Here is a 26,764-nt window from a genome sequence, read left to right as displayed (position 1 = left end):
CACACACACACTACATCTGCACAGACACACACAGTCACATAGTCACTACACGTGCACACACAGACACAAAACACAAAGACTTCACATAGAGATGCTCACAGACACACTGTACACATTGCATATGTTCTGCACACCACACACAGAGACACTTAACATCAATTCTTCACTCACACAGATGCTGAATTTACATCACACCACATCTCTCTCTCTCTCTCTCTCTCTCTCTCTCTCTCTCTCTCTCTCTCTCACACACACACACACACACACACACACACACACACACACACATATGGCTTGAACCTCTGGGAAGATACCTGGGGGTCAGAGAAGGACTCATGTGTTCAGTCGAAAGCTTGGTCTGGTAAAGATGCTGAGGACAGAGAATGCTCTTTTATTGGGGTGCCTGATTAGTGATCTTCCAGTCTTGTGAACTGGCCCTGGGAGGCTGGTGGGAGTGCCACAGGGCCTGTGGGCTGAGGGACAGAATTTCAGGTAGAAGGCAGCTTGAGCATGGCGTAGGTTGCTGGGTCTTCAGTGGTGTAAGGTGCTGGGTGATACAAGAAGTGGGGTGAAAAGAATAGATTGTAGGGGTCCAATGTGAAGGGGCTGGTTATTACCCATTTGGCAATAGGGAACCATGGATGACTATTACTGGTAATAAAAGTGTCGTGTCCCGTGTCCCCCCCCCCCCCCCAGCTGAGGTTATTAATCTTGAAGAGAATAATGTTTGGGATATGCTCAAGTGGCCTTGAGGTATTTGGACAAGGAAGCCTGTGTTCTTCAGCAGCACATAAACACATCTTTGGGGAAGAGAAGGCCCTGGAAGCTGGGTGGGCAGGGTGCTTCACCAATCAGCTTTTGACATCTTGCAGAGCAAGCCCGGGCTGCAGCTGGGCAGTTACTTCGGTGGAAGGGTGACGCAGATCAGGATGGCTACCTGCTCCTGAAGTCGGTGTACGTGCTCACTGGGACAGACTCGGTGAGTTCCAGGCCTCTGCCCAGGTGTCCCCAAGTGCCCCTTAGCTGTGGACAGAGAGAATTAAGGTCTAGCATGGGGTAATGGATGGTCCCCTTCAATAGATTGATTTATTGTACTCAAATTCCTTCTCCCTTTTTGATGTCACACGTGGACTCAGGGCCTGAGGTTCAGACTTGGGCCTCTGCTTCTCAATGGACAAGCAGTGTACAACCACCAGTGAGTTAGTTCATGTCTTCTACTTGCTGTGTTGTGTTTCTGATTTTAGAAGTTGGGCTAGTCATGCCTCTCTTCTAGGGTGAGTGTGAGAACATTCACGGCTGACTTTATCAACCACTCCCTACCCGTAAGGGCCAGGCTGGGTGTGTCCCATGTGTGGTGCCAATTAGTCTTCTCAAGGACCCTGAGTTGCATTACAGAGATGCATGAAGAAGGCATCTTCCTGAGTGGAACTCCTGTCCATCATCCCCAGAACCCCTGATCTGGGCTCCATGTTGCTTCCCAATTGGTCCAGCTGGAGTGAGGTCCACCTGTTGGCCCTTGTCCTGAGTGTGCTGTGCCCTGAGCTGGCTGTGGCTGTGACCTCTTATCATGGAATTGGGAGACTCAGGCTTCCTCTCGAGTGGTTAGTGGATGAGTGGCTAGTTTCCTCTCAGGAGCCCCGGCAGTTGTGATCATCAGCAGAAAGAGCCAGAGATCCTTTCAAGACAGGCTGAGAGATGCACAGAGGTAGTAGGAGTGAGTATTTATGTAGGGAGCATGTCAAGGGACCCGTAGGGCGCAGCAGCCCTCGACATGAAGTACCAGGTAGGTATTTGGATATTTGTGTGGAACTGGGGTAGCCAAACCTGTCATGGCTGTCTGGGACAGGTTCACAGTCTTATCATAGATGTCAACTGCAAGGGATCCCCTGACCTGTACTCAGGGTTTGCCCCTGGGGGGCCACTGTCTGCAGTCTAAGTGGGGACTTCATGTCCACAGAAACAGACAGCCCTGAAGCGGTAAGGGAAGCTAAGAGCTTGCTGTTGAGGAGGACAGGGATAAATACTCCACCCCCCAGGGAAGTCAAGAACAACCAGGGCTCCAATGGAGGGAGGGCATTATCTTTCAGCAAAGCAGTCCCATGATCACCTACGTTTCCCAACTGAGGACACGGAATGCGGAGAGGGGAAGTGGTTTTCCCACAGCTCCACAGACGTTGAGAGTTCGATGCATGCCGGAGCTGCTTCTGCTCTGGGTGACCTGTGATCTTCCCTTGCAGGAGACACTGGGCAGGGTGATCGAATCGGGGCTTCCAGCCCTGCTCCTGCAATGCCTGTACCTCTTCTTTGCATTTCCCGTGGAAAAGGATGAGCTTTTAGAGAGTGACGTTCAAGGGCAGAGGATGTTTGTGCAGGTGAGTGAGCAGGGCCCTGCCTCCCCATGCCTTGAGCTTGCTTGCCAGGGGCCAGGCTCTTGGCTGCTCCTGAAGGAGGAGGATTTTGCCTGTCTCAGCCTTAGTTTCCAAATGCCTTGTCCTCTCCAGGCACTGCTCTTCCTGTGTTTCCACGACGCAACATCTGGGTGGCTGTCAGATGATTTTCTCCCTTGTTCTCGTCAGGGAATCCACATATCAATATCCACATTCCCCTGTGCTCTCTGTGAAGAGTGGGATCCTCCCCCAACTTTGCTTTCCCCCCTGCCCCAGCTACCAGCCCACCATACTCTCAAGTTCCACCTCTTCCCTGGCATCCGGAATGCACATCTCTTTGGACCTTTTCCTCTAGTCGGGGATGCAAATCAGGAGCCAAAATTTTCAAAAATGCAGTCACACGCCACTTGAAACATCACGTCTGAGAAATGAATCACTAGGTGCTGTGATTCATCACTGTGTGAGCATCATAGAGTACAGGTGTACAGGCCTAGACAGTCCAGGTCAGTCACCCAGTGTGACCTCTTGATACGTTCAAGAAGTATTTGTTTTACAGGAAGTTGTCTTTGTAAGTAGAAAAAGGATGCCCCTCTCCTAGCTGACAGTGTGGACAGTCCTGGCTGGGGCAGAGGGTGATCACGAACACTCTTCAGTCCCTACTGCTGAGGCTTGGCGGTCAATGCTCTGGAGAAGCAGGGAGCAAGCCGCCACAGGAGCGGCCGTCCTAACCAGACCTCTTTGTTTGGTGTTCCTCCCAGATGTTGTTAAACATTTGCAGCGAGTCTCAGAGTCTGGAGGGACTTCTTTCAGGAAGCGAGCTTCAGTCTCTCCTGATCGCTACCACCTGTCTGCGGGAACACAGCTGCTACTTCTGGAAAGAGCCTACCTTCTGTGTGCTGAGGGCGATCTCCAAGGCTCAGAGCCCTAACATCATCCAATATCTCCGAAGTAGGTTCCAGGAGACCAGGTGTGGGCTGTGGGTCACTCAGGGGGCTCCTTTCACTCAGAGCAAAAGCTCCAGGGTCTTTCTGCGTCCGTGCAGATTTCTGGAAAGAAGAGCTGAATGGACAACCCAACCCACCCAGTACATGACCCTACCTTATATGGCCCCATTTGTGAAAATATGTATGTTGCTCCTTTTGATGCTTCCCTGGAGGAGGGAGAAGAGGGGGACTCATTTGCCACATATGTGCTCCCATGCCGAGAGCATGCACTGTGTGCGTGTTGATTACATCATTAGCCTCTTGGAGATAGATGTTGGCACTGGGAAAGCAGAGCTCAAGAGTGGTAGAAGATCTTGGCAAATTCTGCTTTTAAACACGGAGATGTCTGGTTCCTGCACCTTAGTGCCTGTGTTAGGGAGCATCTTGGGGTGAAGGCTGGAGGCTGGGACCAGAGCTAGCCTATGAACTCCAGCTGTGGTGAGTGATCTCAGGTCTGTAACCACAGGGATAGCCGGTTTGTCTCATCTATAAGACGGGCAGTAGGACAGTGTCCATTGCCTTACATTGTTATGATTTTCAGTGGGTTGAAATACATGCTGTGCCTAGACAGCACTCATGCATTGGTCTCAGCATCACATTCATCTCTTGGGTTTTATTAGAGATGAAATGTTGCTGTCAATTCTGTTAGCTGTCTCAGGGGCCCTGCTTAGCATCCACTACCACTGCAGGACCCAGATAACGCTCCAGCCAGGCATGAAGAATTCTGAGGCCGCACACAAGTCCCAGGAGAGGTAGAAACTTCATCCCAATGTGATTGGTCTAGAGTAGAGAAGAAAGCCTTCTAAACCCAGCTCTAAGGAGAACATGTAGAGGCAGGCTCACACTCATTTCTGCTCACCTCCCACCCTCTACCTAATATTTTCTCAACTCTCCCAAATGAGCACAGCAGTCATCTTGGAACACAACACTCCTTTTCTTGGGCTGATTCCAGAGAACGGGCTCTTTGGGGACAAGCTGAGTTTCTGAGCTGCTGACATCACCTGCAAGTTCGCAAATACGTGCTCTGTGGTCTGTCCTCTTTCTGTAATAAAGAACATCTGCCGTTTAGAATTGAGAAAGCCCCACCAGCCTCTTCTCAGACTGTAAACTAGCCCCTGGAGGAGGCACCATGGGGTTCAAAGCCTCCTGTGAGCTCAGCCTAGGTGTATAGGTGAAGCTGAGGCATGCCTTGACATTTCGGTTTCCTTTACCCTCCCTTAGCTGGAGTCTGAGTGGCTAGGGAAGGGCTGCCGGCAGGGATCTCAGGGGTCTCTGACTGCTACTCTCTGCTGCTTGAGCCAAAGCCTCAGAAAGCTCCCTTCCCTGGGCCACTATGGAGCCCTGGGTGATTTCTATGGGCTTGCAGGGCTAGAAGGTGCTTAGGAAGAGAGGCTGGCCTGCCACCTACCACTACATCATCCGCTACTCTTGGGTCCTCCCTTGTCAAAGGGTCCACCTCAGGCTCTTCTGAGTCTTTACAGCTAAGAGTCTGATCCTGCATTCCCCTCAGTTCCACTTCTGTGACTTTCCTGCCACTTAGGAGAGTCTCCGCTCTGTGCAAATGTCAGTCTGAGGGCATCCTTCTTCTGACTTCCCACCACTCCAGGTGACCAACAAAGTCGATGGCGGCTCTTCATGAGTAGATCCCCTCCCTCTTTCCCCACAGCTCACACTTCGGCTTGAGTGCCCTGTCTTCTTGAGTTTCTGAAACATCTGAAGCATTAAATGGCACCTCTGATCTAGGGACTGGAACTCTCTTACATTCTAGGAAGGAGGAGCTAAGAGGCTGCCCCACCCCTACTCCAGTGTCAGCTGCTCTCAGGATGTACCTCCCGTGGGGAACCTCTTCTTGAATCCAAGAGGTTACAGCAGACACTCTCAACCTGTTCTCACTCAGGTCTTGCTGTCCAAGTAGAAGTGGAGGGAGATGGTGGGGCCGGGGGACAGCAGCCACAGCTGTTGCTTCCTGGCTCAGCCGGGCTGTGCTTCCCTCCCACAGCTGCTGACTGTGTCCGGCTCTCCGTTCAGAACCTCTCCAAGTTGGCCGATACTCTCCCAGCGCCCGAGGTGAGCGAGGCTGTGAGCCTTATCCTGACCTTCGTGAAAGACTCCTACCCTGTCTCCTCTGCACTGCTCCTGGAGTTTGAGAACGGGGAGGGCTATCCTCTGCTACTCAAGGTACTGTTGCGGTAAGTGGCTGGGCCTGGTGAGAGCGGGGAGAAACTTGACCAAGCTGTGGTGCTCAGAATCATCCTGCTGCTTTGGTGGAAGACAAATAGCCAGAGTGTCTAAGTGTGTCTTACAAAATTCAAGGCTCCGAAGAGCGTGACTAGAAACACCCTCTCTAGGCAGCAGTAACTCAATGGCAGCAGTAACTCAACATGCAGATTGATGTGGGAACCACTTCTTTAGGGAACCAATGAGTGACAATAATAACCACTTCAGCAAGTTGGCTGCATGACGCACATCGCCTGCATGTTCCTGGCCTGACTTCCACCTCTCAGAGCTCACGTGCCTCTCAGAGGCTTTCTGGGGTCTGCTGCAATTACCCCACCTCAGTGTTTGGAGACCTGTGTGTGGGAACCATGTCCCATCCCTGGCTCTCCACCAATCACTGACAGGAGCTGATGGGTAACTTCCCAATAAAGTGGTCCTTTGGATGCTTCTGCTCCACACCATCACAAATCCGTCAGAAGGACAAGTAGTCTGGGGAGGCACCAGCTTGGGAGTGCATTTCAGTGAGTTTCATATGGCCTGCCCCCTGCTTGTTGTTTCTGAGATCAACTCTCAAGTGAAGGACTTCTCTCCCAGACCCATGAGCTGTGGGAAGGACACTGTGTATCTGGGGCTGGACTGACTTCACTCCGGCTTACTGTGTTGGATTCAGGGTGTGTGTGCCTAGGTATTAGCAAGAGCAAAAGATGGGAATAAAAAAAAATCCCTTTGTGGCACGAACCCTTTCACTGAAGTTGGGGAAGCTGCTTCAGGCAAAGTTGTGCATACTCCTTTGGGCTCTGCTTGGTTTCTCCTCAGTGGAGTTGACCTTAGCAATGTCTTCTACAGACTTAATGACAGAACCGTGCTTCAAATGTACTGGAGATGATTTGGAGAGGCTGAAGGCTCCCAGTGTAGTCTCCATCTCTACAAGTTTGTTTTTTTTTTTTTTTTTTTTTTAAATAAAGAAACCCTCCTTCAAAATACTGCTAAGAACAAGTGGTTCTTTGGGTGTGCCACAGAGCACAGTAAGCAGTTTGGCTGATGGTCAGATGGCTGTGGCCATTGTGGTGCCCTGAATGGCATTTTCTACATGTTTCTTCTGTTCACTGGATGGGCAGCTTTCTCTAGGCTTCTTCATAGAAGACAGAAGGAGGAAACCATGTGAAGAAGCAGCTGCTCAGCTCACACCTTCCCTTCCTGCCTTCCCAGGAGCCATGTTTCATTTGTTCCTGATCTGGAAAGGATAGAACTGGACAGAGACTCTGGGGCCCCTGCCCCATGAGCAGAGCAAGGCACCGCTTGACCATCACCAGATAAACATGGAAGGAATCATCCATGGGCTAAGCATGAGGAAGTTACAGAAATCCACATCTTTCCCATGCTGTCTGGGTCTTCCATTCTGGAGGTGCTCTCTGTTCTGTGAGCCTCTTAAGTTCATGCCTTTTGGGAGAATCCAGCCATGGAAAGCAGTCTTCCTCTAAATAGTAGTAGTACTATAGTTAATCTCTAGCAGGTTCCTCTGTACAGCAGTCTCTACTTCCCGACAGAAAGGATGCTCTGAGGAGATCCCGTGGATGTCCGCAACAAAGGATCCTATGGAACCTGACACATATATGTTTCCTCCTATACATACATACTGATAATCAAGTTGGATTTGTAAACCAGGCACAGTAAGAATCTAACAACAATAGTTAATAGCAAAATACAATATCTATAGCTATACTGTAACAAATTAAAGTATGAATTTTTTTATTTCTAGAATTCTTAGTTGATGTGTGTGTGTGTGTGTGTGTGTGTGTGTGTGTGTGTGTGTGTGTATGCATGTGCTTTTAAAGTTATTTTATTTTATTTAGGTAAGGTCTCCTATGACTCAGGCTGGTCTCTATCTATACTACCAAGGATGAACTTGAATTTCTGATCCTCCTGCCTCCACCATCTGAATTCTGGGATTATAGGCATACATACAATACTGGTCTTATGTACCACTAGGGATCGAAACCAGGGTACTGTGAGTGCTAGACAAGCACCCTATCAACTGACCTACACCCTCAGTTCCAACTGATGTTCAGAGGCTGCAGCTGACTGATGGCAGTGGAGTTTTAGAGAACAGACACTAATAAGAGGGGAGTGTCGTGGCCAGAGAGACGGCTCAGTGGTTAGAGCCCTTGCTGCTCCTGTGGAGGACCTGGTTTCTGTTCCGAACACCTACACGGTGGCTCACAACCATCAGTAACTCTGTTTCAGGGGCTCCAGTGTTCTCTTCTGGCCCCTGCAGGCACACACACAATGCACATACATGCATGCAGGCAAAACACTCATACGCATAAAATAAACATAAACAAATCTGATTAGGCTTCTCTAGGCGGACGGTGGGAGTTTGCATGTGGAGTGATGTTTATCCAGGGCACTCTCCTCGCCTTTGGTGCTGAATTCTCCCTGGCTAGAGACCTTCTGGTCTTTCTGAGGAGCACTGTACGCAAATGTGGCTGCTCCATCCAGGAAGTCCCAGGAGCTGACCCTGTTTGTCCTGCAGGTATGACGGGCTGACCCAGGGTGAAGAGGAACCCAATCTGGAGGAGCTCGTGGAGCTGGTGATGTGGCTGACCACCTGTGGGAGGTCAGAACTGAAGGTGTTTGACAGCGTCACTTATCCTCAGCTTGAAGGCTTCAAGTTCCATCATGAGGCTTCTGGTGGGTCCTCCTTGTGTCCCCAAATAACTGGAGAGTCAGTATGGTGTCCTGACAAGGCTCTGCACGTCTCTGATTCATTTGCACCTGTCAGTGATGCTGCATGGTCTGATGCATCTGTGACCTTCAGAGCCGTGACCCAGACCCGTGGATATTAATATCCCCTTAATCTACTTTCCAGCTGTACAATTTCAGCTTCGTACAAAGAAGTTCATTTTATGTGGCAAGTGGAGGAAATAATGCTTAACAGAGGCAAAGACCCCACCAAGTAACAGGGGGCAGTCTCTGGATTCCACTCCTATCCACGGGTGATTACCCTGTACCGTTTGCTTGCATAGTGGAGACTGATGACCCTGAATTAGCCACCCAGGCTCAGAGTCGGTGGCTTTTCTTCCCAGGATGCTGAGTTGATGAAGCCAGTGAGCACACTGATGCTTTCTGAGCAGCAGGTGCTCTGCCCCCTACTGGGTGCTGGTGTGAACAACTAGTGTCCGCTCTTTAATATCCCTCGCTGAGACTGCCATGCACACACATCAAAGCACAGGCTGCTGGGTGGGAGGCATTGGCACATGCCTGACCTCTAGTGGGTCTGTCAGGAAAGCTTGCACAGGGGTGCTGGTGAGGGAATTTTGAAGGCTAAGCTGTGAGTTGTCTAGGATGAAAGGAAAGGGAAGAGTTTAATGGCACAGAGTACTGACGGGGGAAGAGACAGTGGCCTGGAACAGCTGGGTGGGTCTGGAGATGCAAGCCGGGGCGGGAAGTTACAAGCTGTGAGGAGAGGCGAGAGCTGGTAATGTTGCAGGTACCAGCAGGGAGAAGGGCATTGGGTAGGGCTAAGCAGACAAAAATGGGTCAGAGATGACTGGTAGGGGAGAGCCTCAGAGTTTCAACAAATCCAAGGCAGAAAGGGGCTTTGGACCAGGTGTCCTTGGGGGAGAGAGAGTGGGTGGGAGAAAGGGCCAAGGGAATAAGGAAGGTACATCTCATTTGTCTAGAAGCAAATCTGACCCCCCACGGTCATCTCCAGTGTCACTGGATTCTCGTCGATTGAAACCAAATCTCTGGGCCCAGCTTTGTTCAGTGAAATACAATGTGGACCCATCATCTACCTTTGATTCGCTATAAGAAGAAATTGGTTGAATTACTTCTGATCACATATTTTATCTACCTCAATAGATCCCAAATACTGTACCTTAATGTGCAGCCGAAGGCAGGGTAGTTAATGAGACTTTGTCTCCTTTCTTTTCATGCTGCCCCTTGGGGACCCTGTGTGTCTGACCAGCGCGGGTACCTGTTGGTTCAGAGCGGCCATAGATGGCGCACTCAGTTAGCTCAGCTGTCTCTGAAATGCTGATGCGGCCCTTTTCCCACTGCAGGCTGGAGTTAGTAGATTTCCAAGACATGTACTCATTGGAACTGAACAAGAGAAACTTCAAATACTGGGTCCTGATGAGAACTCAAGCATGCATTTCTAGACAGGCAGGGAGCTAACTTGCAGAACTGTTGTCTTTTTCGTCTCCAGGGGTGACTGTTAAGAATCTACAGGCCTTCCAGGTCCTGCAGAATGTTTTCCACAGAGCCAGCGACTCGGTCCTTTGCACCAAAGTGCTTTTGGCCATCAAGACCATGTGGGCCTGGAACCCTCGAAATTTCTTCCTGCTGGAGTGGACCCTCCAGCCCATCTCACAGTTTGTAGAGATCATGCCCCTGAAGCCAACCTCAGTGCAGGAGCACTTTTTCCAGCTGCTGGAGACTCTGGTGTTCAAGCTTCTCTACGTGCCCCATGAGATCCTGGCTAAAGTGCAGCGTCTGATCAAGGAGAGCCCTGAGCTGTCTTGCACCCTTGTGGCCTTGCGGAGCCTCCTCAGGATCACGGCCAGTGACCGGCTTTTCACAGACATCTTCCGGGATTCAGGACTGCTAGGCCTGCTGCTGGCCCAGCTCCGGAAACAGGCCAAGATCATGAGGAAGTCAGGTGGGCAAATGCGCTGACGTCATTGTTAGCCAGGCTGGGTCTGCTGATCGGCCCGCCCTACGGTGTGAGAGAGAATGTGAGCATCACATGGTGATGGACAGAGAAAGGAGCTCTGGCACCTTAGCTTCACACAGAGCAGGCAGTCTCCAAGTCTCCCCCCACCTTGACCCCCCAGAGCTGAGAGGGATGGACACCACTTTAAGTGAACTCCTGAAACTGACTCAGGGAATTCACAGTTGCTCCTTGCTCGGCATGTGCGTGAAAACCGCCCTGGAGTCTGATCTTTCAGTAAAGCAAAGGGGGACTGGAATCCTGAGAGGACTAGGCTTTGGGACCCCTTCTGGGGTCTGCTGGGGTGTGGCCTTGTGGTCTCCCACTGAGGGTGGGGTTCCGGAGCCTGGCTGACTCAGCATGCCCCTCAGACCTGCCTCATGCACGCCCTGCCCTGGAGACACTTTACATGGGTCGTTGCAATCTTCACCTCCAGCCATTTTCAAGTAGGAGCTGGGTACAAAGACTCCTTTCCCTGTTCCTCTTGGTTTGCTCAAATCTGTCACCCCCGCTGCCCCAGGAAACCAGCCTGGAGAAGGGACAGCTGGACCCAGGAATCTTACCTCCCGTCGCCTTTCCCTTCCCTCCTTTGCAGCACTGTCTGGACAGGCCCAGGGGCTGCTCTTTGACTTTAGTCGAGACTGCTACTTTGCCTGTTTTCTGCTTCTTGGTGGGGAGGAGGCTGAGGGAGACAGCATGAACGTGGGAGCAGGTCGGTCTCCGCTGGAAGCATGGCTGTGGGATGAGCAGGGTGATCTTACCCTGTTATTCATCTCTATGAGACCACGCTCTCTGTAAAATGACAACAGCTGTCTCACAGGTCTCATAAGAGAGAAAGGAAAAGGACTCACTGTTGTATGTGGCATGTAAAAAGTATCCAGGAAATCCTGCACACTGTATCCCTGTTGTTTAAGCATTTGCTCTGTAGGAGACTGAGATAGATACTTTACAAGGAGCCTAGGCACCTTCAAGAGTTCAGGAACGACCTGTGTCCTCCCCAGAATGTTTGCAAATAGGACCAGGACTTATCCTTCCGGAATATTTTTGAGTGTCTAGGCCTCAAGTGAGACCAAGTCTGGGAAGTGAGTGGCTGTATATTTCTTTCTCTTGCTTGGTTGTAGCAGAAATCTTAGATGGTCTTATTAATAAAATCAAACCTGAGACCAGTTATTGGCATGAACACTGGAAGATCAGAGAACCAGAACAAGCCACAGCTACCTCATCTCGCTGGATCCTCAGCTGGTCTTGCTTCCTCAGACTGGATGCCTCTCAGCTGAACTGTGTTGCTCAAAGTCTAAAAGCTTAACCAGCCAAATGCTTCTAGTTTCTGGTCCTCACGCCTTATATACCTTTCTGCTTTCTGCCATCACTCCCTGAGATTAAAGGCGTGAGTCACCATGCTTGGCTGTATCCTTGAACACATGGATTTCTGCATCTGGAATGCTAGGATTAAAGGCATGTTCTACCACTGCCTAACTTCTATGTTTAATATTGTGGCTGTTCTGTCTCTGACCCCAGATAAGTTTATTAGGGTGCAAATATTTTGGGGAACACAATACCACCGCATTTCCCTTTTTTTGTCTAAAATTAAAAAAAACTTATAACTAATACAAGAAAAACTATCCAATAAGTATATACAATATATACAGTCAAGATTACATTAATAATGTCTAGTCCATTAACACTTGGTAGTTTTAGTCTTTTTCTGTTACTGTAACAAAATGTCATAGACTTGGAAATGTATAAAGAATAAAAGTTTACTTGCAGTCCAATGCTCTACCACTGAGCTGTCTTCCCAAATAGAAGTTTATTGGGTGTATAGTTCCGGAGGTTGGGAAGTCCAGTATCATGGTGCCAGCATATGGAGAAGGCTTTGTTGCTTTATTATAACTCACTAAAGAGCATTGCACAATGAGATAGAGCAATCCTTCCAGCTTATACACCCCATCTTCACGATTCCATCCAACACTAAGTACTTCCCAAAGGATGCACCATTAATGCGTGAGTTAGAAACTAGTCCCCAGCACAGGGCTTTGGGGGAAACATCCCAGCCACAGCTAACTTCTTGTCTTCAGTCTCCTCCTGCATGAAGTTATCAACTCCCTTGCTTTCCTTGGTGTTTACAGGGGAGGTGTCCACAGTCCCCTTCAGTGTTCCTGTAGCACCCTAGATAGATGATGCCTCTCAGCAGCTTAACATCAGATCCACTCTTCGATCCGATCCCAGACTTATGACCGTTCCCAGAGGAGTTTAGCTTTTTCTGTGAGCTAATGTTTCCAGTCTTACTTTGTATTTTTAAATGTGACCTATCGATTCTTACTCACTCTGTCTCTGGTAAATAAATCCCCCTTGTTCTCATTCATTTACTTATTTTTAATTCCCCAAGTAGGAGGTAAACTTCCAGTTTGTTTTGGTAATTTCCCAGCAGTGGGAATGAGCGGCAGATGAAGAGACCCGGTTTGGGTCTGTTTCATCTGTGTTTCAGACTCCCTGAGCTGCTTCTTAGCTCAGCCAGTGAGCTGGCAGCCGTCCCTTCCAGACACGAGTGGTAGGCTGTAAGGGAAGATCAGGGTGGCAGGGCTTGGTTTGTCATGGAGGGCGATGCTACAACAGCCCCATCGGCCTCACCTGGGAACCTGTTAGAAACAAGAATTACCTGATCTCATCCAAGATCTCCTAACCCACCAGCTCCGAGGACGGGGCTCAGCTCAGACCTTTGTATTTCCAGATTTCTGATGTGCTCAAGATGGAGAATCACTGGGGTTAGAGTTTTCAGGGCTGTATCTTCAGGGTTGGGCTGTATGCTCCCTTCTAATGGAGGCCTTGCATTAACATCTCTTCAGGAAGGCAGGACACCAAAGGAGGGAGGGATTGTGGACTGCACTGTGAAGACTCAGTAATATTTATTTATCCTTAAATGTGGCAGGAAACAAAGAGCCCATTCCTGGTGTGCAGGATGCAGAGCGGGAACTCACCTGCGTGATGCTGAACACTGTGGTCACACTTCTGCAAGGCTCTGTCCGCAATGCAGGTAATGATAGTACTAACCTTACCCTGTCCATCTTCAACCAAATACAAACTATGAGTGCTCAAAGGCAATATTCAAGGAATAGTCAGTATCAATGTGGTGGCCAGTGTCCATGTGCTAGTTCATACTTAGTGGCTATCTGTAAAATACACACCGGGCTTGACACTTCTTAGTATTTTATAATAAAGCTGATGGGCAAAGAAATGTTGCTTAATGTAGCATTTTCTAAATTAATGTGGCTATAAAAAAAACCTTTTCACCTCTTTTTAAGTAAAATGTATTGGTACCCTACTTTATTGAATAGAGATGCTTTTTTTTTAAATAAACCACAATGTAAAACACTGAGCACATCAATCTTTTAAAGAAATATAATTTGAGATGAGTGGTGGTGGTGCATGCCTTTAATCCCAGCACTTGGGACTCAGGCAGGTGGATCCCTGTGAGTTTGAGGCCAGCCTGGTCTACAGAATGAGTTCTAGGACAGCCAAGGTGTAATCAATCTTTTTTGTTGGACCACCAGCTCCTCAATAATGGCACAGAGACTTCTTATTAAATATGAAAGTTTGGTCTTAGCTTAGGCTCGTTCGCAACTAGCTCTTAGAACTTGTATGTTCTGCTATGTGGCTTTTTACCTCTCTTCCATTCTGTGTGCCTGACTTGTTCCATGTCTCACTGGTGTTTTTCTGCATCTAGATTCATCTCTCCTCCTCTCTCTTTCCCCAGAAATCCTACCTATCCTCTTCTGCCTAGCTATTGGCCGTAGAGCTCTTTATTAAACCAATGAAAAGGCTCCTTGGCAAAGACACATCTTCACAGTGTACAAAAAGATTGTTCCACAACACTAAGGCTATACAGAGAAACCCTATCTTGAAAAACAAACAAACAAATAACACACACACACAGACACACAGACACACACACACACACACACACACACACACACACACACACACACGTATGTTCCCCCAGTGTAGATGTAACCAACCGTCTTATTAAATAAGAAACACAGAACCAATGCAAAGAAGAAAGCCAAGAGATCAGAGCTAAGAGCCTTACCCTGCAGCTAGCCTCTTCAGCCAAGAGACCTCTCTGAAAAAGAGCTACTTCCTGTGTGTTTGCCTTTCTGTTCTGCCTTCTCATTGGTTGTAAACCCAAATACATGACTGCCTCGTCACTGCCTGTCTGTAGAGACTTCCAGTTCTTCTATGGTTGGTATTGAGATTAAAGGCGTGTGTCTCCAATGCCGGCTGTATCCCTGAACACACAGAGATCTACCTAGCTCTGCCTACCAAGTGCTGGGATTAAAGGCATGTGCCACCACCACCATACTCTTGCTATGGCTCTAATAGCTCTGACCCCCGGGCAACTTTATTTATTAACATACAATTAAAATCACATTTCAGTACAAATAAAATAGCACCATACCCCAGTAAAGGATAAATTCAGCAATTCTATTTGTTTCTGTTTTTGTTTTGGTTGTTTTGTTTTAGTTTTTGAAGATCATGTGGCTTTCATGTTTTTCTTTTAAAAAAGGTTCCTTTTTGTATATCAGTACATGACATGAAGCAGCTGTACCGATTCCTGTCAACAGGCTTGGTGATTTAGATACCAGAGGCACTGGAGCCCTCAATAGAGTGACTCCACTGAATACAAAAGCCTGTTATTTCATTCTAGAGGGGGATGTGGCCCTGAAGCACTGGTTAGAATCACATTTCTAGGGGGACTCTCAGACATTTGGTTGTTAGTACATCAGGTTGGTCTCGGGAATCTGGGTTTAAAAGGCCTCCCAGCATGATTTCCACTTAGAGAGAATGTGGCCGTGATTTGAATATCCTGACCTGAAGCATTCAAATCCTCATTAAGCTCTTTGGTCAAGTCAATGCTGAGTCTTTATCCCACGAAAATGAATCTGAATGCCAGTCCTGGGCAAGAAAAGCTTGAGATTACCTGTAAATCATTTCCAAAGAATAAGTAAAAACACTGAAAAAGAATCTTGGCAGAAAGGATAAAGAGTTGGTGTAGGTCCTAGATTAGGGAATGAAGGTAAATAGATGGAGAATAGACCGACCACTCAAGGATTGTATTACTTATCTCTCCTATCTTGAACTTCCTCCTATGGGAAGGTGTTGACCAAATAATTACACCCCGCCCCCCAAATAGAATCCTTATAGGTAAAGAATATGGTGTTTCTTCTTAATTCTCAGCACCAAAGTCTCTCTTTCCCATTAGTCCATTATGGGTGTGGATTATAAAACATAAAAGTATTTACCAGAGGGACAAAGAGTGTAATGGACTTGGGAAGTTGAAAGAAGAAGCCTTCCCCATGATGGAATTGTAGTGCCAAGGTGCACCTTTGTTCTGTCTGTCTTGTTCCCAGTTGTCCTGAAAGATCATGGCATGGTGCCCTTCATCAAGATCTTCCTGGATGATGAATGCTACCGAGGGGCCTCACTCAGCATCCTGGAGCAGCTCTCAGTCATCAATGCAGAGGAGTACATGAGCATCATTGTAGGTGCCTTGTGTTCATCCACTCAGGGCGAGCTGCAGCTGAAGCTGGATCTTCTCAAGGTGAGTCAAGTCCTCCTTTGTAATTGGCTTTCTCAGGTCTCTGCACCAAGTGATTCACCTTTGTGCATTGCTTCATTGTGTTGGGGAGGCAGATAGTTGTGCCAGGCAGCTTAAGCTGCTATAATAAATAAGTCCAATGTACATAGCTACCTGACACAAAAATTTCTCGAGGCAAGGTCTCATGTAGCTCAGGCTGGCATCAGACTCATTGTGTAGTCAAGGATTACCTTGTGCTCCTGATTCTTTTGCCTCCACCTCCCAAGTACTGGGATTCCAGGTGTGCACTCCCAAATCTGGCCTTGAATTGTTTTTTATGGAAAATCAATGAATACTTGGGGTTGCAATTCAGGAACAGCTGTCGCTGGGACACTCAGCTGAAAGATAAGGGAAGACAGGCTAGAGGGAATGGCATAAGACACACTCACTCTAGCTGAAATTAGCATACTCTTAACTTCTTTCCAGTTTCCTTCGGACAGACTTTTGAGCAGGATTCAATTAGCTGCAAGGGGTGATGGGAAATGTAGTCCTTGGTCAGGCAGCAACTTCCCAGCACTACTTTGTATCATGAAAGTAGGGTGTGAATCAGTGGTGGCCTGACAGATGCTCTGCTGACGCCATTTACCAGTGCCCAGGTCTGGCGAGAGTGTTTGGGACACACATTAGAATGAGACATAACCCTTGTTATCTGGGAGTTCAAGGAGCAGTGCTCATAATACAAGAGTGCTGGTCACACCTCAGGGAAGGTGGTGGGTGCTCTGGGTAGATACCTGGGGGTCACAGAGGAGAGTGTGTGAGCTGGAAAAGACGCTCAAGAGAGCCAAAGGTGTAGGGGCAGGGACACAAATGGACATGCAAGTCTGGGTTACTACATGTGTCTAGCAGAGAGAAGAATTTATTTTTGTAATATGGCCAATAATTATCAATTGTCTTAAAGTAGTTCAAGAAATACATACTATATTGGTTTACCATCCTTTTGTAAAGTTTTTTTGCTGTTTTTTTCATTTATTCTTTTGTGGCCTATGCCTTTTAAAAATTATTTTTTGGGGCTGGTATGGTGGTGCATTCCTTTAATCCCAGCACTTGGGTGTAGAGGCAGATAAATCTCTATGAATTCAAGGCTGGTCTGATCTATACAGAGAGGTCCAGGCAAGCCAGAGCTATAAATACACTGAGACCCTGTGTTTCCAAAACAAAACAAAACAAAACAAAACAACAAAAACAAAAACAAAACAAAAAAAAACAAAACAAAATAAAAATCAACCTTTTTATTTTTAAATTTTATTTAGTTTTTTGTCTTTTCAGTTATAAGCCAGAGTCTTTAATGACTGAGTGACCAACTGGTAATTTTTTAAAAAATTCTCTTTGTTTTATGGTGTTTGAGGGAAGGGACATAAATGTAAATATTCCCCTGGAGATTTAAGCAGTACTTGTTGCCTCTGTGTGTGACAAGACCCAAAAGAAAGACATTCTTGTTTCCTGAGCTTGTCATAGTTGGTGACTGAGGAACTTTAAGAAAAATACAAAATTGCCCTGACATTGAAACCTTGCTGGCTTACTATGGTTCTCTCTCTGTTATCCTTTTTAAGGAGGGGGGTGTGGTGTTTGGGTCTTTGTGTCTAGTTCTCTGCAGAGTCCACACCAGGCACTGAGGAGGTCATTCCTGCTATCACATGGCCTACCCTGAACTACTGGGTGCTTAAGGCATCCCAAGAGGCTCAAGGGAGAACGACATCATGACCACAATTATGAATTTCATGGATGATAAGAACTCATCATCATTTAATTACAGGGCAGATAATGAGTGAAAGGGATTACTAATAAACAACAAAAAAGGAAAGATAAATGTCTTTTAAAAGACACATGAATGCCATAATGACGTGAGCTAAGACAAAAAAATTAATAAGGGCTGGGATGAAGCTCTGGGGTAGAGGACTTGCCCAGCAGCAGGGAGGCACTGGGATCCAGTAGCTAGCAACAGAGACGGGCAAAAGCTTCCTTGAAATGTATTGCTGAGAAAGACCTGAGGTTGACATGGGCTAGTTTCCTCCTGTTTGAAGCAGAGGCATCCAGAGGGCTTCAAGACTACTGTCACTCAGACGGTAAGCCCAGCAATAGTGCATGTCCAGCTTTCATTGGCTGGATTTGCGTGTTCTGATAGGAACTGGGAAGGTAGGACCACAGCCAGGACTTCGGTTTTCTGTTGGGTGAAAAATTATTTCTGAAATGTTCATAGTGAAATCCAAACAGACCTAGAGAGAAGAGAGCTCTGCTCTGTGCTGGGAAACAGACAGGAGCTTTCATCTGACGTGGAGAAGAGTACTCTGTCTTGCTCACAGCGAGTTCATCTCGTTTACTCTGCAGCTCAGAGGCATCTTATTGGAGTGCTAGCCCCTAGATAATAGGACGGAACTTCTAGAATTAGCAATGCAAAGCCATTATGGTGTTTTACAGATTCAATATAATTTCAGAATCACAGCATCAAGAGAGTTCATAAGGAATGAGCCCTCTGTGAGCTTATTTAACAAAGTCAGAGCCCACAGGCTCTCCTCCCGCCTTCTCCTCATTCCAAGGCTCTGCTGGGTAGTTAGGAGGCCTCAGGAGCTGCTGTCACCCTCCATGGACTAGGACTGCTACACACTGCAGTACAGTGTGTGGTAGAGAGGGCTGGATCCCCGGAGCCTAGTCCAGATTCTGAGTAAATGAGTGGTAGCTAGTGAATGTTCCCTGGAATCTGATGTGGGATCTATGATTGTTTTTAAATCATAGGAGAACCCTTTGCAACTTTACAAACATCTATATGAAATGAGCTTTCTCTGGCTGGGTTGCCATTTCAGAAGCCGAAGGCTGGCTGTGCCCAGGGGATAGGGTTTCCAGAGAGGATCAGATAGGGGATGAGCAGGACTCATCTTGGAGTGTTGGGACCCAAGGCAAGGAGGCAGGCAGTGCTCTTCCCAGTGAGTCTGCCATCTCTGGAGGGCAGTCACATCCCACATATGGAGAAGGCCATGTCAGGGCAGATGCTTTTAGAATCCAGTGGCACTTCTGTACCAACACCAAAGCTGTGTGACTACACCACCGATTTTGGCAAAGGATAACGGAGTTAAAGGATAATATAAGCAAATGAATTTCCTCCCTGTGGCCAGGGGGACTGTGATTGGGTTATACACAAATTCAGATTGATTTGCTAATATACATTTAGCTGTTCAACTCAGAGCTTAATCACATTACCTCACCAGTCTTCCAGCATGACACATGGAAAATTATGAGGAATAACAAATAATAGGATGTGAAATAAATCCTGTTAGTCCTAACACAGTTAGCGCCATGCAGCAGACATCCATTTTATAGATTTGGGCTAGAGGAATACTAACTCAGAGCCGATGACATGGTAACTGAGTTAAGAATGAGAAAATGCGCTTAAGGCTGACCTTTCTTGAAATGTGTCAACCCTACCCTGATTACTTTGACTTCTGGTGATTCAATTTATTCCTTTCTGCAGACTTGGAACCCTATGTGATGCATTATCATGCAAAGTTGAATGACAGTAATGGAGGTCCCTCCGCCTAGGCCCCCAGCTCCTGACAAATCATTTCCCGAAGTCCCGAAATATTTATTTGCCTTTATGATAGAAATGTTTCTCTTTAGTTGCTATGAAATTAAGCCTTTGTAATTGGATTTTGGACTCTTTACTTTATGACTCTGCAAATATGAAATTAACCCCATCCCAAGAAATAATAGAGCAGTCTACATTCTAATGAGATTACCCCCATTTTAGATAATGACCTGGAATTTAATAAATCGAACAAAGCAACAATTAAGGGCAGCCATTTCTCCTCCCCCTCCCAGCCAGAGGAAAGAAAGTAGCCATCTAGGTGACACCCACTGAGAGACACAGATCCCGGGGAAAGATTATTGTTGGATTGATTCTGCTTTCAAATATCTGTTCTCACCACTCTTGGAAGGATAGATGGAACTCTTCTTAGCCATGTCTGGCATAAGGTTGGACTACTGGAATTTGCTTCCTCTGGGGCCAGGGTCCAGCGCTCAGACAATTAACCACGATCTATTAAGTCTTCCTATTTAATCATTCTCCCTCTTTGCATTGGCTTTGGCCTGTGTCATGTGACACATTAAAGGGCTTTCTTCATTCCTTTTGCTTGGTGCCAACCTCTTAGTGCTCATGAGCCACTGGAAGTTCTCATGGAAATGTAGACTGTTAGATGTCAGCGTTTATAAGGCTTTCTAATTAATGTCTTGGTGACTGACTTATGTTTCCATGGCACATATCACATGACCAGGCACAAGGCCAGTGTCAGATAAGGAGAATTTTACAGACTGATTTCCATGTGCAGAATGCTGTGTGGATTATCATTTCGAAGGAAGAGGCTTAAACTATTACCCACTTCACAGTTGAGTGAGTTCCCTGTTTAGCTGAAGAAATGCTTCTTGGTTGGGAGTGAGTTGCTCATGCCAATCAGGATTTCCAGAAATAATGGCAGGTAGCTGTGACCTTGTCTATACAGACAAGGGCCTTGCCCAGTGCGTACCATGAGCTTTCATATTTTCTAAGCACTGCTCTTCTGGAGGAACCTTGCTCTGAACACATACATGTTTGTCTTGAAGGACTGGTCTGGGTCTTTGTTTTCAAGTACCCAGGTTTCCTTGTCTATTGACTTCCATCTGTCAAGCTTTGGGTATCATCCTAAGCCATGTATTAAGTGGCGCCTCTTAGCCCAAAGTGAGAGTCTCTTTCATTTTTGACCTTTGAACCATATCTCAAGCATCCCAGCATTGATTCTGAACTGTATTCCTTTTCTTGATTCGGTACAGCATTAACTTTCTAAAAGAGTAAAGTACCTCCTCAAACCTCTCTCCATAGTCTACTACACAAAGGCCAGCTGCTATCCAAAAACATGCTGGAGATGGCGTCCGGTCTCAGATGAGCTCCCGTGCTTCCTGTCTTTGAGGTCAATGCCAGGACTGTAGGCTTTAAATATTTCTGTAAACTTGTCCATACCTACTTCATTCCCTCCCTCCTTGCCTCTCTCCCTCCTCCCTTCCCTCTCTTTCCCCCCTCTCTCTTTCTTCTCCTTCTCCTTCTCGTCCATGTATGGAATATCTATTATACACCACATACTATGGGCAGTGAATGTATTTTTGTTGTTGTTGTTTTTTGAGACAGGGTTTCTCTGTGTAGCTTTGTAAGTGCTCTGTGAAGGTTTGATTTTAAAGAGAAGTAAATTTACCTATAGACTGCTCAGCCAATTGGAGGGTGGTAGGTTTTGTGTATACTCTGACCACTTGAGCAATATTTCCCACCCAGGGTCTAGACTGTCTGGTAGCCACGTATCTTGTTCCATGGAAGGTTTGTACTCCCTTCTGGAAATCCTCATCTTTACAGCCTGCTGCTGAGTAGATTGCCTTTACTCTCTCTCTCCTCATGTGGCAGAGCCCTGCTGCTCGAATGGAGAGGGAGATAAAGGATAATAAGCTGAAGTTTTACAACGTCACTGTGTGTCTTCTGCACATCGGAGAGATGTCACATCCCTCACATAGAGAATTAAATGCAGCTGAATTCTCTCAGGGTGAGCAAGTCTGGTGTGGTTCCTTATCAAATGGAGCCCCAGTTTGTTGGCAAGCTAAGACAACTTCCCAGCATTCCCAGCAGTTGTGTGTGTGTGTGTGTGTGTGTGTGTGTGTGTGTGTGTGTGTATAAGAGTTTGTTCTTAGGATGGGGTGAGGACTGTGGGCTGGGGGTCAAAACTCTCAACCTTCCCAATACTGTAACCCTTTACTACAGTTCCTCATGCTGTGGTGACCCCCAAGCATAAAATTATTTCCTTGCTACTTTATAACTTTAATTTTGCTACTGCTATGAACTATAATGCAAATATCTGATATTCGACCCCCAGAAGGGTCGTGACCCACAGATTGAGAACCATTGTTAGGGAACTACATTTACATAAAGATGCTAGCGGTAGATTGCCCTGTAAAGACCACCCTTTGAGAAAAGGCACACACAGACAACCTCAAGTAACAACCGAAAAGAACAGGACTGCCATCACAATGTTTAAGAACTGACCATTTAGCTTACCTAGTTTCTGGTGTCCATGACTCACAGGGCTGAGCCTGGATGGAGGAGCCTGGGATGTGGCCTTGACCTGCCCACTGGATTTCACTCATTTTAATTTGCTTCTTTCAGTCTCTACTCCGGATTCTGGAGACCCCCAAGGGACATGCTGCGTTCCGAGTCTCCAGTGGCTTCAATGGACTGCTGTCCCTGCTTTCCGATCTGGAAGGGTCCCTCCAAGTGCCTGCGGTGCCAACATGGGGTGCTGTGTCCCCCAGGCAGACCCTGGAGCTGGTGTTGCATACCCTTTGTGTGGTGTCCGCTGCCCTGCACTTGGACCCGGTCAACGGGCACTTCTTCAGGAGCAATGGGCTCTTTGAGAAACTGGCCGAGGACCTCTGTCTGCTGGGCTGTTTTGGAGCCCCAGAGGAGGAAGGTGCCCACTGGCTTTCCTCATCCGACATGAAGGCCAGGCCCTTCGTGGATTTGCTGAGCTGTGCCTTTTCCTCCAGCTGCCCGTTCCCACCCAGGGTGCAGAACAGCCTGCAGATCCTCAGCTTCCTAGACAGCATGGCCAGTGGCACCCTCCACCTCCGCACGGACCTGATGGAGCCAGCCAGTGCCGGGCAGGAGCCTTCTGTGGATGCTCAAAAGGGAGATACACTCAAGCAGTGGCCGGACCTGGAGGAGAGGTTAGCACTGGACTGATTGCTTCTGCTGTGGGTCACCAGTGTGTCTGGGGCCAATTCCTTTCTTATACAGCTGTCCCTGTGGGTACAATGGGTAAGCAGGCCACACTACAGACTGGGTGTGCTAGGGAGTTGTCAGACTTGTAAGTCTCTTAGAGGATTCCAAGCTCCTCATAGCGAATTTGACTTGAGTCAACATAGGGCTGGAGGAATCTGCTGATTTGGACAAGAGCCTGCAAGGCTTCTGGATGCCTAGAAGGCAAGAGCAGGCCTCCATGGAGACAGACTTCCTCCTCTGGGATCCTCTGTGCTCCTGGGAGTTGTGGGTGCTTATGTGGGGTCTTCCTGAGTGTTGCGGTGACCTGGGCCTCTGTGGCCTTGTTTCCCTCCCAGAGTGCTGCCAGGGGCTTGGGTGAGCTTTTCAGATTGTTGGTGCACAAACCACAGGGTCCAACCACAGGGCTCTTCCTTGTCTTTTGTGTTACTTCCATTTTTTCCTAGCAAAACATTCTCTCCACGGGCTCAGACTTTTGCAAAAACATTTAACTGTAGAACATAGGTCCTCTAAAGCAAGGAATGTGAGGACCCATCCCCACCCATTCTGAATATTACTTTAAAAATTCTTTTGCAGTGTGTAAAATATATCGTAGTTTACTTATTTTTATTATTCAAAAATATTTTTAGTGATGTAAATTCACTGCACACAGAATTAGGTTCTACAAAGAGCGGTTCTTTCAAACATATCACGTAGGTCATCCTTCATCCCAGTCTCCTTCACCACCCTAGGGACGCTGTCCACTGTCCGTTTCTCCATGGCCGCCTTCATTCCTCCAGTGTCCCTTCTGTTTTACATGTCTTTAAGGATTCTAGGACCCATGGATTAGAGAAAATACACTTTGTCTTTCTGTGTATGGCTAAGATCATAACATCGGTAGTCGATGTCCTCTTTCATTCGACACAAGCAACAAAGACAAAAATCACATTAATACTGTGGTGACATCTCCTAGGAGACACTACAGTTTGTCTGGAGGAGGTCCCCATTTTCCAGAGGCAGGAGGGGTGGGTGTTAAGTCTCCATATACTGAGACAATCATAAGACATCTTTGTTTCGTGGATAATTCGGTCTACTTATGGGTTTTCTGTTTCTAATCCTGCATCTTGTCTGTGGCCATACCATCCTGAACGGACCCAGTCGTGTCTAATATTGCATCCCTGTGCCAACCAAGTTGTTCCCAGTACGTTGATTGTCACACCTGATTTGCTGACTTTAGAAGGGACTTGGCGATTTTACATCTGTGTTCATGAGAGCATTTGGTTTACCTTGGCTGTTTTTACTATTCAGTGTATGCTATCCAGGCAGGAGTTGGACTGTCATCTGTTCTCTGACAGAGCTGTTGTAAAAAGCACTTCTAGACCTGGGCTTTAGGCTAGGGTTTTCCGCTAAGCCTCTGTGAGCCTGGTGTTTCCTTGTGAGCACAATGCTTATTGTAGACCAAATTTCCATTCATTTTGAACTTACCAAGGTAAGTTATTGCTCAAGATCACCCCCATTTCATTTACCCAAGTTTCAATTTATTGGAAAAGGCTGCTCTTTTTTTTTTTTCTTTTAAGAGGGGAGGGGACATGCATTTTCTGTGTTGCCCGGGCTAGCCTCAAACTTTTGGGCTCAAGAGATTCCCTTTGCCTCAGCCTTGTGAGCAGCCGGGAATTCCGGTGTGTGCCAGCGGACCCTGCTGTCTTCTTAGCATTTGTCTCCTGTTGGGTTGTCCCCAACTCACCCTGAGTGTCCTGCTTTGTGATTTCCTTGGTGTTCTCTCCCGCAGCATTTTGGCCAGAGGTTTGTTTTTAATTTGTCATTTGAACTGCTTTTGACATTTTCTGTTTCTCTTACCTGAATGTTTTATTTTCTTCTGATTTGTCATCATTTTCTCTTTTGGGACTCATTCTGAAATCTTTTTCTTTTCCTGGATCATTATGATTAATTGCAGTCTTCTTTAAAATCCATGCATTTCTCTGTATCCTTTTGTATTCAATAAGTTGATGTTATATTGCTACACAGCTGTGTGTTTTCCGCCTTCCATGGAATCTGTGCTGGGTGTTGCAGTGTTACAGACCAGCCCTGCTCATCCTTTGCTGTTCACTGCTACCTCCAAGGCCATAAAGGTGGTAAATTTCCATAAATACTCCACATGGACCTGGAAAGAATGCACATCTTCTAATTGTTAGAACAATGTTCAGTTTTTGACCATTGGATCAAATTTGTAATTGTTTTCCCATACCATTAAATGGCTAAGTCAGTTTGGGGTATCACTTGTCAAGAAAGATACATTAAAAACCACTATAATAGAGAATATGTATCTACTAATGTTTTAATTTATTTTTGACTTCATACAAAGTAACATGTTTCTTTATGGCAATTTCATATATAACTTACTTTTGGCTGATTCTCCTCCCCCATCTCTCTCCCCATCTCCCTGGCCCATCTCTCTCCCAATCTCTCTTCCCATCTCCCTGACCCATCTCTATACTTCCTCTACACCTTCTCATCCCCAACCTTCACATCTCATGTGTTCCACAACTTTCCCCACCCCCTCCCTGAAACTCTCCTGCCCATCTCACAGACTTTCCTAATTTCCTGGTCTCTCTCTCTACACACACACACACACACACACACACACACACACACACACACACACACAATCTCAGAAGCATTTATCTTTTGAGCCTTGCTTACCATACTTAATAAAGTATTTTCCATCCACTCATTTTCCTGAAACTTTCATTTTTCTTTACAGCTGAATAAAATTCCATTGTGCACATGTATCATGTCATTTTCCATTCATCTGTTGATGGAAATCTAGACTGCTGTAATTTCCTTGCTGTGGTGAATAAAGCAGCAGTAAACATGGATGTGGTAGTATCTCTGTGGTAGGACAAAGTCCTTTGGGAATATGCATAAGAGTGTTATAGCTTAGTTTTAGGATAGTTCTATTGGTTGTGTTTTGAGAAGACTCTGAATCGATTTCCATAGTGGTTGTACAAGCTTGCGTTCCTGCAAGCAATGATTAAAAGTCCATTTCCCTTCCAATAGTTGACAGCATTTGTTATCAGGGTTTTTTTGTTTTGTTTTGTTTTTTGTTTTTGTTTTTGTTTTTGTTTTTGTTTTTTCGAGGCAGGGTTTCTTTGTGTAGCTTTGCGCCTTTCCTTGATCTCACTCTGTAGACCAGGCTGGCCTCGAACTCACAAAGATCCGCCTGCCTCTGCCTCCTGAGTGCTGGGATTAAAGGCGTGTGCCACCACCGCCCGGCGAGATGGAATCTTATAAAAGTTTTAATTTACATTTCTTTAAAAGTTAAGGATGTTGAACACTTGAAAAATTTACTTACTGGCACTTTGTGTTTCTCCCTTTGAGAACTGTCTATTCACCAGCTCATTTTATTGACTGGAAGTTTTGTTTATTTATTGTTGAATTTTACATTTCTTCATGTCTTCCGGTTACCAACCTCTGTCCGAAACCATCTGGTAAAGACTTTCCTCCTGTTCTGTAGACTGCCATCTTTTCACTTCAATGACAGTCCCCTTTGCCATAGAGAAGTTCTTTAATTAATAATCTCACTTGCCAGTTTTTGAAACTATTTCCTGTGCCAAGAGAGTCCTGCTCAGAGAGTCTTGCCTGGACCTAGAGCATCTTTTCATTTAGCAGTTTCATGTATCAGGTCTTAAGTTAAGACATTCAATTTTGAATTGATTGTTTTACAGGGTGACTGATGTGGACCTAATTTCATTCTCAGTCAGGTGTACATCCAGTACAAAATACAAGGAAACTGGGTATTTTGTTGTTTTGTATCTGACCTATTTTTCTTTGTATCTGAATAGCTGTGTTTTTTAATTTAATGTTTTCCATCTATTAGTATTCAGTGTATACCCTCTATGCTTAGTATTTTAGCAATTGCCTGAAGTAACTTAACAGGCCTTCTCAGAGTGTTTAAAGTTACATCTTATCTGCATCACCTTTTGTATTATACAGAAAGAACCATAGAGAGCTTAGCACCGCTGTACTGACTTGTACATTAGTGTTGGTCTGCAGTTTATTTTCACTTTATTTCAG

General features: G+C 46.5%; 1 protein-coding gene across 1 annotated transcript in view; it reads left to right on the top strand.

Moving 5' to 3' along the window:
* The window catches only part of Wdfy4 (WDFY family member 4), a 229,276-nt gene that overhangs the window by 9,213 nt on the left and 193,299 nt on the right, over positions 1 to 26,764 (top strand). The window contains exons 3-11 of the mRNA XM_059273136.1: positions 873 to 979; positions 2,238 to 2,372; positions 3,146 to 3,335; positions 5,370 to 5,559; positions 8,121 to 8,278; positions 9,798 to 10,250; positions 13,228 to 13,332; positions 15,707 to 15,897; positions 22,100 to 22,659. Coding sequence (XP_059129119.1) covers positions 873 to 979; positions 2,238 to 2,372; positions 3,146 to 3,335; positions 5,370 to 5,559; positions 8,121 to 8,278; positions 9,798 to 10,250; positions 13,228 to 13,332; positions 15,707 to 15,897; positions 22,100 to 22,659 — 2,089 coding nt within the window. The remainder of the gene's footprint in view (positions 1 to 872; positions 980 to 2,237; positions 2,373 to 3,145; positions 3,336 to 5,369; positions 5,560 to 8,120; positions 8,279 to 9,797; positions 10,251 to 13,227; positions 13,333 to 15,706; positions 15,898 to 22,099; positions 22,660 to 26,764) is intronic.

The sequence above is a fragment of the Peromyscus eremicus genome, chromosome 9 (assembly GCF_949786415.1).
Source record: "Peromyscus eremicus chromosome 9, PerEre_H2_v1, whole genome shotgun sequence".
NCBI classification, from domain to species: Eukaryota; Metazoa; Chordata; class Mammalia; order Rodentia; family Cricetidae; genus Peromyscus; species Peromyscus eremicus.
The sequence above is the reverse complement of the archived record's forward strand: the minus strand, read 5'-3'. Positions and strand labels throughout refer to the sequence as shown.